General features: G+C 60.8%; 1 protein-coding gene across 1 annotated transcript in view; it reads left to right on the top strand.

Annotated features, from left to right (window-relative positions):
* LOC111141505 (TATA-box binding protein associated factor 4) overlaps nucleotides 1-4,512 on the top strand; it is a 65,370-nt gene extending 60,858 nt beyond the window's left edge. Inside the window, exon 16 of the mRNA XM_022494108.1 lies at nucleotides 3,047-4,512. Within this exon, the coding sequence (XP_022349816.1) occupies nucleotides 3,047-3,214 (168 nt within the window). The 3' untranslated portion in view covers nucleotides 3,215-4,512. The remainder of the gene's footprint in view (nucleotides 1-3,046) is intronic.
* The last annotated feature ends 7,826 nt before the right edge of the window (nucleotides 4,513-12,338 follow it).

Consider the following 12,338-nt stretch of genomic DNA (forward strand, 5'->3'; position numbering starts at 1 on the left):
GTGATTCTTTATGGATTTGCTAATCTCCCTCTCGTGCGTTTTTCCTGGTGGTTGGGCGTCTCGTAAGACTTGCGGTCTGGGTGCCCTCTTCTGCCAGAGCTGGAAAGTCGGGTAGCCTAGCCGGGGGGTTTTTGTTCGTGTTGGTTGTGTTGGTCAGACCCTGCACCAAGGCCTTCCGGGGGATTCTGCCAAGGGGTGGCACCATCCTCACAAGAGGTGGGTGGGGGAATCACAGCAGTGAGTTGAGAAGCACTTACTAACCCAGAGGTCGGGGGGTGGGGGCGTGGAAGGTCGTGTGTTGTAACCAAAGGATCCTGTGTCCTCTGATGTGAGGTTCTGTTTCATGGGACCCCAAATGCCCCTTTACTTCTTTCCCTTTCCGTACCTGGTTTTCAGATGGCTCTTGTCAGGGGCTCTGTGTTCCGAGGACTCTGCCCGCGCCCATCCATGTCTGTGCTCTGGGCGCTCAGACTGGGGGGCGGGTGGCACCCAGAAGCCATTCTGGGCCGGGTTTTGCTGGACCGTGGCCCCTCACGGGCTTCCCTCTGATCTGGGCTCCGTGGGGGCCGAGGGGCGCTGCAGAGACGGGCCAGTTCTGCTCCCTTGGGGGGCTTCGGAGCAGGTGCTCTCGTCTTCACATCATGCGGATGGAGTCGTGTCTGCGTAGACTTGCCCTCCTTGCTCTGGGTTGTTTCTGGGGAGAGGGAGGGCGCTGCCGGCGTGACTTGGTAGCAACGTGCTGTCCTCACCCTGTGAGCAGAGTGCGTCCTCCTCAGCCGAGCACTGGAGTGTTTATCGCGGCCGCCGGTCCTCCCGTCTGCGCGGGTGTGCTCTGTGCTCTGGGCAGAGGGGGCGTAGAGCTGGGTGGAAACGAGTTTGGGAACCACGCCATCGCGAGGGCAGGCGAGTGAGCCGTTGGAGCCTGTGCTGTTCGGTTCTGTCGGGCCCTCTGGCAGGTCAGCCTGAGCGGCTGGGGGTCCAGTTGGCCCTGGGGGCACAGGAGCAGCCTTGAGCGCCACCTTGGCTGAGGGCCTGGGGGTTCCTGTTCTTGGAGCCGTGGCGGCGCCGTGTCTGCACAGCGATGGGCTCCCGAGTGAGCTTGATCCCGCCGGCCAGGTGGGATTGGGATGAACGGGGTTTTTCTTTCCGTTTGGTTTTACATCAGGTGTGTGTTGACTGTCGGATGGATGGAGCCGTTTGACCGTGGCAGGGCCGCCTTCAGAAGAAATAGCTTCCCTTGGCCGTCTTGCCGGTGGTCCCGTGTCAGGGAGGCTCCATTTGCCAGGGAGGAGACGTGCCGCGGGCATCAGCACCCTGTCCGAGGTTGTTCCGTTTTTTAGCCCCGTGCCCGCAAAAGCAGGGAACCGAACAGCCCTCGGTGGGCGCGGCTGCTGGCGGGCGTGGTCCTGTCCACCGCGGCCTCCACCGCCGCCCCCAGCGCTGCCTCGCACTCCCGACGCCGGCCCGGCCCGGCAGAGTGTTCTGTCTTCTGGGCCGGGGTGTGGGGTTGGCTGCCTTGCGGCTCAGGGCCACCGCAGGGCCCGCCCCGCAGTTAGACGTGCTCTGTCACGTCGGATGTCTTGGAACGTGGCTTTTTGTGGAACCGTGCAGAACCACGAGAAGCTCCAGTTTCTCGCTGACCTTCAGAGCCCGCCTGGGCCGGACACGCGCCCGTCGGAACCAGAAGGCTCTGCCACAGTTTTGATTCCTGCGGTCTGTTACAGTGAAGGCTTATCTGTCTCCATTTCTGACTTTTCGCATCTGTTAACTTGCTCTCCGCATGGCCGCACCAGCCCCCGCGAGCCTTGAGGTCGGCCCAGCGTCGGCCCTGGGGTGGGGAGGGCAGGCCGCCGTCACGTGTCGCTGTCCTCCCGGAAACCGGACTCTCCCTGTGGTGTGCGGCCCGGACGGCCGCCACGCTCCTGCCGCCCCCCTGTCGGCCCCCCACCCCCGGACGTCGTGTTCGTCGCAGGCCCTGCGGGCTCTTGCACCAAACGCGCTAGGGCTGCTGCGGACTCGCTGAGAAAACTGGAATCGCTCTTTGAAACGAGGAAGAGCCGCCCCCGCAGGAGTGCGCTGGGGGGATCTTGGTGGGGTGGGCGTCTGAAGGGGAAAGGAGGGCAGTTGAGGTGGAAGCCGTGCGTGCACAGGGACGGAGCGGCCGCGCCCAGCCTGGTGGACGGGGCTCAGGCGGTGGCAACCGGGTGCCGGAGCGCGGGCGGCCGGCGGGTGCTGTGGTCCTCGCCTGCCACCTGCTGGCCGGCTCCCGGAACTGCGGCCCGGTCTGGGCAGGGCTGAGAACTCGGTCCTCCCGCCTCTGAACTCGCGACGGCTGTGAACATGCCGTGGTCATGTTTGCTCCCGAAACATACATGAGCAACGTCAACCATCAGAATGCAGACGGTTTTCATTCCCAGCGGAAGACGAGCGCCCCTCAGGCGTGTGGTTTGAGCCCCGGAGTGTCCGATGGATGCGGCCACGATGCTTCCAGGAAAACCGGCCCCGGCAACTCCGTGCCACAGCCCTTGCAGAAACTCGGCCTTTCCCCCAGCGGGGCAGGCCCTGAGCCAAAGCGCTGCTTTTAGCCCGGGGACAGCAGACGGGGTCTCACTCAGACCAGCCTGGGGATCAGGGCAGCGCAGCGTGCCAGCCGGCTGACCACCAGCCTGCCCCGTCCAGGAGTTTAGACTTTGTGGCGTTGGGAATGTTCCTTTGTCAGCAAAGCGGGGATGACACCACTGGGCCCAGGTGTGGCATTGGTCCTGCCTGTCCAGCTGGAAAGTGTCCCTCTGCTCGCACCGCCTCCCCATTAGGCACTCGTAAAGCACTCCAGCTCGAGGAGCAGGCCTGCGGGAGGGAGCCTGTCCCCGGCCTGGCTTCCTCCAGCACCAGGGTTCCTTGGGACACCTGTAGGGAAATGTGAGTGGCCCCAGGTGTGTGCAGCCCTGGGGCCAGCACCCGGCTCGGACCCGCCCTTCCAGCGCTGTGGGTCACGCCCACCTGTGTGCACCACTAACCCGGCTGTCTTCTCCTTTCTCGCCACCAGGGGTCGGGCCCAGGCTCCGCGGTCCCAGGCGGCTCCGGCGTTGGAACCCCCAGACAGTTCACGCGACAAAGGATCACGCGGGTCAACCTCAGGGACCTCATATTTTGTTTAGAGAATGAGCGTGAGACAAGCCATTCACTGCTGCTCTACAAGGCACTCCTCAAGTAGCATGGGGCGGGCGCGGCGCCGCGGACGGAGACGCCTGGCACGTTTTTATATATTTGCAGATGACGCCTTTTGTAACAAGCAAATGGGATATTGTTTAAAAAACAGCCACCTCTTTACAACGAAACAGTTTTATATTCCCGTTTCTAAGTCCGCTCTTCAGTTCGGAAGAAGACACGTTTCTGTAACCGAGAACAGAGGCCGTGGGCGCTCTGAACGGACAGTTAACTCTTAACTCATCTTTGAGTGGCCTTCTTGCCAAACAAGCCATATCTAAAAACTGATGGAATCGTTTAGCAAATAATTAGCTGCCCTCTGTCACCTCGTAGCGGTTTCTACATTATTTGTGCATTTTGTTTTATTCAACCCAACTTACTGCGTAGGTGTGTGTCTACAGCAATGACCTCATTTCATTTATTTTATTTTGTATTAGTCAGTTGGCAAAGCAAACTGATTTTTTAGACTATTTATGTCCCCGTCCCCTCCCTCGCCAGAGTCCCCAAGGAGCACGGAGCTGGTCGCGCTCGCCCGGAGCGTGGTCCCCTCTCTGCTCCGGGGCGGCCGCGGTGGCTCCTTCCGAATGTGCGGTCGGCATCTGTACAGACGCGTTTTATTTGCTCGAGTTTGTAAAGCTGTAAAGTTAAAAGAAATGAAAACCTTTTCAGCATAAATATATTTTACTTGCACTGTGTTTTTTAGCTAAAAGTGGAAACTTAGATGAAATAAAATCAAAGTTGAGAAGAATCATCAAAAGACTGTTTCTCAGTGTGAATCAAGTGTTGAAAAATGGTTGGTGTATTTTGTCAGTAATTGTACATAATTTTTGGCACATAACATGAAGATGGCTATGTAAACTATAATTATTTTGCTAAAGACTGTAAGCAAGCCGTGGGCCAACTTTACAGATGTCCAGAGCAAAGCCCCTTCTTTGTACCTATTTTTTTATTACAAATATACTAATTGGTTCTTTATATTTTCAGAGGTTATTGTATTAAATTGTCTATTGATAGTACTTTTATGACTGTAAATACTTTGGCTTCTCCGTGTGAATCCTCACGCCAGACTGGACTTCGCGCGAGTGTGAACCGAACGCGGATCAGTATTTTTACACCCGCAAACTGTTACACCTTTTATTTCGTCTTTTAGGAAATCCCTGTCTTTCCATTTTTTCATGTAAATTTTGCACAGTTACTTGTTCATATGTAAATATTTTACTTTCAAAAATGAAGTTTTTAATTGCTATTGTTTTATATAGGATTGAAAGAAAATTAACTCCTTTATTAAAAACAAATTTATCTGTACCCGTTTTGGCTGTTTTTCCCGGTTTTCCAGGGTTAGATTCCACCAGAGGCTCAGCTCTGGTTCCCCTGAGGTCTTTGTTTATGAACTGCTTGTTAGAATCCGTATCGAAACCCCAGTGACTCTAGTAGAAACGACCTCGCCTCCAAGGACAGGACCTCCGTGACGCAGGGTGAGGCCTGGCGTGAGCGGCATCCGAGGGCCCGAAACTGAGCTTGCTCCCCGCATGCTCGGGTCGTCTGGGTCACCCTGCCTCGGACACAGGGATGCCGGGGCACCTGCCCACGCAGCCGGGGCACCCTGGGGAGAGGCAAGGTAAGACCCCAGGGGGTGCACACATGGACATGCATTCTGGCGAGCCTTGCGGGGCGATTCGATGGCCCCGGCCTGGGGTGGGCCCAGGGTGATGGAGACAGACAGGGTCTCCTGGAGGCCCCACCTCCTCTGGCTCCTCCCATCAGGGCAGGCCAGCTCCCTGCCTCTCTAGCGCTGTAGGTCGCCTGTCGTTGGCCTGCTGGGCTTGGGGTCCAGTTTCCACACTGACTTTAACTAGTTGGACGACACCCAGCAGCGCGCAGGCTGCCTTGCGGGTTACGCTGGCTAACTCCGCTCTCGTTCGGGAGCCTGTGCCTGCGTCTTTGGGGCTCCTGGACGCACCACGGACTGGGGGGCTTCAGCAGTAGAGGCCCGTGTCCCCCTTCCGGAGGCCAGAAGTCTGAGGTCGGGGCTCGGCAGGGTCAGTGCCCTCCGAGACTGTGGGCACTGTGTTTCTTCTGGGCTTCTCCCCCTGCTGCTGCTGGTGGCTGCCATCTTGGACATTCCCTCCGAGTTTTTGTGGTGTTTTCTCTCTGTGCGTCTGTCTTTGTGTCTGAATTTCCCCCTTGCAAACTCCAGGCCACAGGTCACACCAGAGTAGGGTGCTGGCGGTGACCTCATTTTAACTTGACTTCCATAATGACCCCGTCTTGAAATCAGGTCACGTTCTGAGGTGCCAGGGGCTGGCACCGCACAGACCTCTTGTAGGGGGGTTATACTCAACCGTAACAGGCCGACAGGCCCGAGCCTCTGTGGGAAGCCCCCCAACTCGAGGGTTGGAGGCTCCGCCCACGTGAGAGGCCTGGGGTAATTCCGTGATTAGATCCCACTTGCACTTGCTAACCAGACGACGCTGTCTCTTGCGAAGTTCTCAGCCTGAAAAAAATCAGGTCAGTGGATAGAGAACAGTCGGACTTGGATTTCTGCAGGTGTGACCGACTCAGTGTCAGCTTCTCGCACGTCCTCCTGGGCCCCGTTGCTCTGCCGAGGACGTTCGCAGCCAAGGAGCGGCCGCTGACGTCGGCAGGAGGCCCTGCACGGCAGGCGCGCGGGTTTGTCCTTGTTTTCCCCTCGGGGGACAGTTGCCTGCCGTGCAGTTAGCTGCCCGACGTCAGCTGTGGGAGCTTGGGTGGGCTGCGAGGTCGAGGGCCGGGTGGTGTGGGCCAGGACGTCTGCTCTCCCCACGCCGTTCCCCAGAGCTCTGTTCGCGGTCGAGCAGGAACAAGAAATAAGGCACGAAGTTTCATGAAGTTTGGGAAGCAAAAAGGCAAAGAAAGAAATCACAGACGACATCACTGTGCCTGGAAAGTCCGGAAGAATCCACTCGCATGTTCCCGAAGCGGGTCTGAATCTTGTGAAACGGCAGGGAGCGGGGTCGGTAGTCAGAACGAGCTGTGACATCGGCGACCAGCGGCCAGAAAGCGAAAACGGGTCTCGCGCGATGGGACCGGGAATGCTGGGTACCTCGGACTAGGTCAGCTGCGACACGGGAGACCCTTCGGCTGCGACTGGAGAAGCGAGAAGGTCCGCGTGGGGCTTGCGCCGTGTGTGCGGACTGGTCCCGGCCGCCCCGCTTGTGTCCAGCAGGGCTTCCGCTGACCTTGGCGGTCCGGTCCCAGGCCTTGTAGGACAGAGCACACGTGGAACGTTCACACCCCCGGATCGCGAGACGTCCTGTAAAGCCCTGTCCTTGAGTCGGTGTGGCATTGGTGCAAGGGCGGGCGTGACCAGTGAAGGCGGACCCCAGTCCGCTGGTGGATCTGGGTGTTACGGCCACGGGGCGTCAGATAGAGACACAGAGTGGCGAGGGCGGGATAGCTGCTGGTGCGGCTGGGTGGCCTGTGGGAGGACAGTGAGTGTTGCCCCCGTGTTCACACGCACGGATTAGCGGGAGATGGATCAGAGGCCCGAGAGTGCGAGGGAGAGTCCTGAGCTCATAGCAGAAAGCGTCAGAGAAGACGTTTACGACCTTGGCCCGGGCAGGCACAGCCCAGAAAGAACAGAATGGCCAAGTGCACTCGAAGTCTGTGCTCCACTGGAGATGCCCGGGGAGCGTGGAGGGGAGGCCCCAGGCCAGGAGGTGGACCCAACAGAACCCACAGGCACAGTAGAGCAAGAATCACCTCAGCAGAAACGTGTGGAAGGCCTGCAGGTGGCCAGTGAGCGGGTGCCAAGGCTGCCCGTCGTGACGGGTCAGCAGAGACATGGAGGTGAAAGCCGTGGGGCGAGCCCGCCGCCCGCCCGCCACGGGGACCCCGAGGGACAGAGATGAGCGGGCGCTCCCACGCCGCTGGCCGTTCCGGGCGGGCGGGCCACTTCAGGGAACTGCTGCGCTTTGAAGAAAGGGAAGCGCGTGTCCACCCTGTGACCCCGCATCTCCCGCTGGCGCACCTCCTCGAGACAGGCGATTGCCTTTGTCCACCAGGGGCCGACGGGAACGTTCGAGGTGGCGCTCGTCACCGACGGCCCGAAGTGGGAACAGCCCACCTGTCCGTCGGTGGCGGCTGCAGACGCACCGTAGAGTGCTTGTCAGTGGAATATGACCGGGGATGGAAAGCAGTGAAGCTGCGGCCGCTCAGTAGCGTAGGTGGGTCTCTGAAGAACCTGGAAGAAAGCTCCAGACGCAGAGCCCACCCCCGGTTCTGGCTGTAGGACGCTCAAGACAGGACGATTCCCAGGGGCGGTGGGAGTCCGTGTGGTGGCCCCTGGGGGCTGGTGGGAGGCCCCCCGGGACTCTTGGAGCTGACGGGAGCGTTCTGTCTCCGTCTGGGTGGCGGTCACACGGGTGTGTGAGTGTCAACGGGCTGACAGGTAAGGTCTGCGTGGCAGCATATGGAGAAGGTCCGCAGTGAAACCTGGGGAAACGACTCTGGCTTTGGACACCCCCGGGCCGGACCTGGGCTCCCCCGGGCAGGTCGCCTGGCCCCATGGGATCTGGGGCCACAAGAGAGGAGCCGTGTGCGTCTTGGGGTTGGTGGTGACTCGTGGTCGCCTTGAGAGCGCCTGTGGTCGCTGGTTAACTAGTTGAGTGTTAACTAGTTTTTCCTTTTATCAGACTGTGGTTTTCAAATATAAGTTTTGTCTTAAAATAAATAGATAAAGAAAAGGTCTACCTAGCCTCTTCACTCATGCCCGCGTCAGGGCCCGGCTTGCCCCTAGCCCGACCCTGCCTGGCGCAGACAGCCAGGTGGCAAGGCACCTGTCCTGGTCTCTGGTGTGTCCGGGCAGCGTTGGGACCCATCTGGGGCCTCTGGATCCTGCGTGCAGGGTGCGCTGTCATGGGGGAGGCCAGGCAGTTAGACCACAGTCCGCAGGGGACTTTCCAGCCACGGGCTGCCAGCCCCTCCCTTCCTCTGGGCCGTTCTGGGCCACAGCTGGGCCACGCATGCCCAGGGAAGACCAGCCCCAGCAACTTAGTCCTTCTGCTTAAGAGACAAATCACACCTGTTTTCCAAGAATCAAACTGCCTCTTCCTCAGGCTTTGTCCTGGCTGCCAGAAAGTCTGTATTTTTGAGGAGAATGGACACGCACCTGTCTTTAAAAACGTATGTATTCAGCAGGTGTCAACGAGCGCTTGCACATGCAGGGCGCCTTTCCAGGGGCTGGCAGGTGTGGCCAAGGCACAGTCTCCGGAGGAGGCCAGACAGGGCTCGGGCTGGGAGAAGTGTCCTGGGGGGAGGGGGCGGGCGGGCGAGCCCATGGCAGGGCGCACTCGGACGGCACGGGCAGTCTCCTCTGGGCGCATCGGGAGAGGACGGTGGGAACAAGTTTCCTGTGCTTATTTGGAACTCAGGAGCCACAGTAAGACGCCAGCACGCTCTGCTAGTTGGGGCGCACCCGGAGCCCCGGGCTGGAGGTCGCACAGCCCGGGCCTTTTTTTGGAAAAGTGTGGCATGCGCCAGCCTGTCCACTGCCTCGCCCATCCACGCACTCCTGGAGGCTTGTCCCCAAGAAGTGGAAGATTCGTCCCCGCCAAGATGTGGACGGCCATGTTCACAGCAGCTTTGTGTGGGACGGTGAGGAGCTGGAGAAGCCCTACAGCTGCCCGAGGGTGGGCGTGCGGCTACCTGGGTCTGCACCACATACAGCCAGGGGCACCTGCTGAGTCCTTGCGTGAGTGCGAGAAGACCGCAGACAGCGACGCCCTGACGGGGTCGGGGCGGGGGCGGGGGTGGGGGTTCGGAAGCGCAGTGTCCCTGCAGCCTGGAAGCCAGCAGGGGTCGCCTGGGGCCTGGGGGCCTGCCGAGGGGCCGAGGAGACACGGGGTGACCCCAGACGGTTTCACGGGTGTGCACGAGCATTAGGACTCAGCATGTGGGACGTGGTGATCTTGTGCCGTTGCCGAAAATCAGAAATACCGCCAAGATGCAAAAATGAGTGACAGAATAAAACGGAAAGCACCTGTCGTCCTCTGGACAAAGATGACCTCCTACCCTCTCTTACCCCAGGTCTGACACGGGGACAGTAGCAGCATTACCCCCACCCCCCCCAACCCCACGGTGGCTTCTAGGGGAACTGGAGAGCCCTGACTGCTGTTCCCAGGGCCCAGTCCCTCCTGGGGTGATCAGAGAGGCTGATTCACTGTGGGCGTTGCACAGCCCAGGGGCCCGGGTGCAGGTCCCTGGTCTGGCGGGCTGGTGGGCTGGTGCAGGGTCTTCAGGGCTCGGGGGTCAGGGGTGGGTAGGGGCGGGGGGCTGTGTGCCAGTGGGGGCACCAGGGGTGATGGCAGGGCTCAGGTGCACTGCTCACGTCCTTGGCCGATGGCATGCCTCACGCTCCCCCACAGCGTCTCATCCTTGCCAACCCTGATCCAGTCCCCCTGCTGTGAGTGAGGGGTCGGTCCGCACCTCCTGAAGGGTGGGAACCGGGCAGGTGCCTTGGGTTTGGAGCCCAGAGCCAGCCAGTCCCCTGAGCTGGTGTGCAGCGGGGTGGCCTGTGAGCCTGGCCTGGGTAGGCCGAGGTGGAGTGGGGGTGGGTCCCTACACCAGGGATACTGTGGACACTGTGGACGCTGTGGACAGCAACCGGCACATTGTCAGGGCGCGCGAGTGTGCAGCCGTGTTGACGGAGCTCTTCGGACACCTCCAACCTACCTCCAGGCAGAAGGTGTGAAGTAAGGACCCCAGAATCCCGCAAAGGCTCCCCCTGCCCCGGGGCAGGGAAGCAGGAGCCACGGTCCTCCTGTGTGGAGAGGCCGCAGCTGCCTCGGCTGAGAAGGGTGTCTGGCCAGTCCTCAGGCCCCGGGGACCTGTCCCTCCCTTGGGGCTGCTGGGCTCCGGGGTCACCAGGGACCCTTTTGCTGCTACCAGTGGCTCACATGGGCTAAGACTCGGCACCCTGCTCACCTCCAGGCAAGCTTGGGCCTGCCGTGTCTGTGTCTGTGGGGACACGTGGCTGCTGGGGCACAGAGACCCATCGGCTTCCTGCGGGGTCACCACCCCTCCCCTCATGGGTCCCGCTCTGCAGCTCCAGGCACCTCACAGCCCTGTTTGCTGGCCCAGAGGCCTGCAGTTTCCCGAGGGAGCCCTACACTCAGACTTTCTTTTTGATGGTGCTGGAGAGGTGGCGAGGGATTTAATTTCTTGGCTTTTCAGTGTTGACCGTGGCGGTTGGCTGGAAATGGCCCCCAGAAGTCCAGGTGCCAACCCTCGGAGCCTGTCAGCGTGAACTTATTTGGATAAAGGGTCTCTGTAGAGGGCAGCAAGGTGAGATGAGACTATCCTGGCTTACCTGGGTGGCCAGTCCAGTGACGTGTCCTTGTACGAGGGGGTCAGACGGAGAAGCCACGTGAGGATGGGAGCGAAAGTGGAGCGATGTGGCCACGAGTCCAGGACCCTGGGCCAACAGGAGCTGGAAGGGGCGAGAAAGACCCTCCCCAGCGCCTGCGGGGGGCCTGGCCCTGCCCACAGCGGGGTTTTGGCCTGGCGATACCAGCCTCGGACTTCTGGCCTCCAGATCTGTGAGAAAGTAAGTCTGATGTTGTAAGCGACCCAGTGTGTGGCCCTTCGTTACAGCCACAGAACCCCAGGGCTGTAGTCAGCTCAGGGCTCAAGACAAGCCATGCGGTCGGACCATGACTGCGGCTGGGCCGACCCGGCTGTCCGGTGCTCCGAGGGTGGCTCGGGGGTCCTCAGCCCTGTCCAGAACGCCTCGTCCCAGCTGGCACTCCTGTCCTCGGCTTCCTGCCTGACAGAGCCCCTCCCTCGCAGTGACCTCAGCCACACGGACTCTCAGGCCACCGAGGGACAGGACTTTGTGTGGCTGGTCACAGCACAGGCTGCCAGGACGGCAGAGGGGACGGTGCCAAGAAAGATCCCTACCGGTCTGTGACTGTCCCACCAGGGCTTCCCAGCAGGCTCCACTGACCTGTGCTCTCTGCCAGCGCCTCTGCCCCCACCTCCGGGGCTGCTCCTGACCAGCGGCCTCTTAGTTTCCATGACAGCGATCCCAGAGGAGAAGGCCAGGTGGTGGCAGGCACAGTCTCGCTCCGGCCCCAGGAGAAGGGAGCTCACGCCTCCCGGCGTGGCCACCCCCTGCCAGAGCCCTTCCTTGGGGGGACACCCTGCCCCTCCGTGTGGACCTGTGAAGGGGTCCACCTGGACTGGCGGCCACGTGAGCGGCTCTGTGGCTGGCGCAGGAGAGGGCTGGCGGCCGGCGGGGGACACCAGGCCCCTCACTCTCTGTGGGACGCAGGTCTGGCGGCCACTGTGGGTGCCTTGGTGGCCATACGAACAGGGAGGGATGGCTTGGGGGGGTGTGGAGCCAGCTGGGCTCGAAGTCAATGCCAGTCTTCACTCTACTGAGCTGACAAATGCCATTACTTTCCCAGCCTGCTGACGTGGGTTTCCTGGAAACGCCGGGACGGACGCCCCCATCAGCCTCAGTTTCTGCATCTGGAGGGCAGGGGTGACGCCTCCTTCCCGGTGGTCTCAGCTAAGGAGACCGGCCCCTTCGCAGCTGCCGCCCATGGCCCCAGGAGCGACCTGCCCACTGGCTGCTGGGTTGGAGGGTGGAGGGTGCGCCCTCTGCGCATATACACCTCACACCCATGCACAGCTTGCTTGGGGACAGCAGCTCATGGCCTGGAGGGTTGGCCGGGCAGCTAGGTCCCCCAGTGCCCACCTACTCCCTGGACCGTCCCCAAGGGCACTTGGCCTCTGCCTCATCTCACTTTGTCTTCCCACCTGCTCACAGCCAGCTGGTGTTGGCCCGGAAACCTTTAGGGGACTTGGCCAAGGTCACGAGCTTCGAGAGGGGCAGAGTGGACTACACCCTGGGTCTTAACTAGCTAGGCTCTGGCCGCACTCCTGCTGCTGCCCCGAGGGAGGTCAGGGGCCTGGCTAGTGGGGCTTCTCGACTGGGACTGGGGCTCCCCACAGCTACACGCTGACAGGTGCTCGGAGCACCACACAGACAGCCAGGGAGGTCGCTGCCCTGCCGAGATGGGGAGACAGACCACGGGAAGGCTAGAGCTACAGCACGTGGACATTAAATCACTAAGTTGGTCTAAAGC

The sequence above is a fragment of the Enhydra lutris genome, unplaced genomic scaffold (assembly GCF_002288905.1).
Source record: "Enhydra lutris kenyoni isolate GAN:26980312 unplaced genomic scaffold, ASM228890v2 scaffoldscaffold6, whole genome shotgun sequence".
NCBI classification, from domain to species: Eukaryota; Metazoa; Chordata; class Mammalia; order Carnivora; family Mustelidae; genus Enhydra; species Enhydra lutris.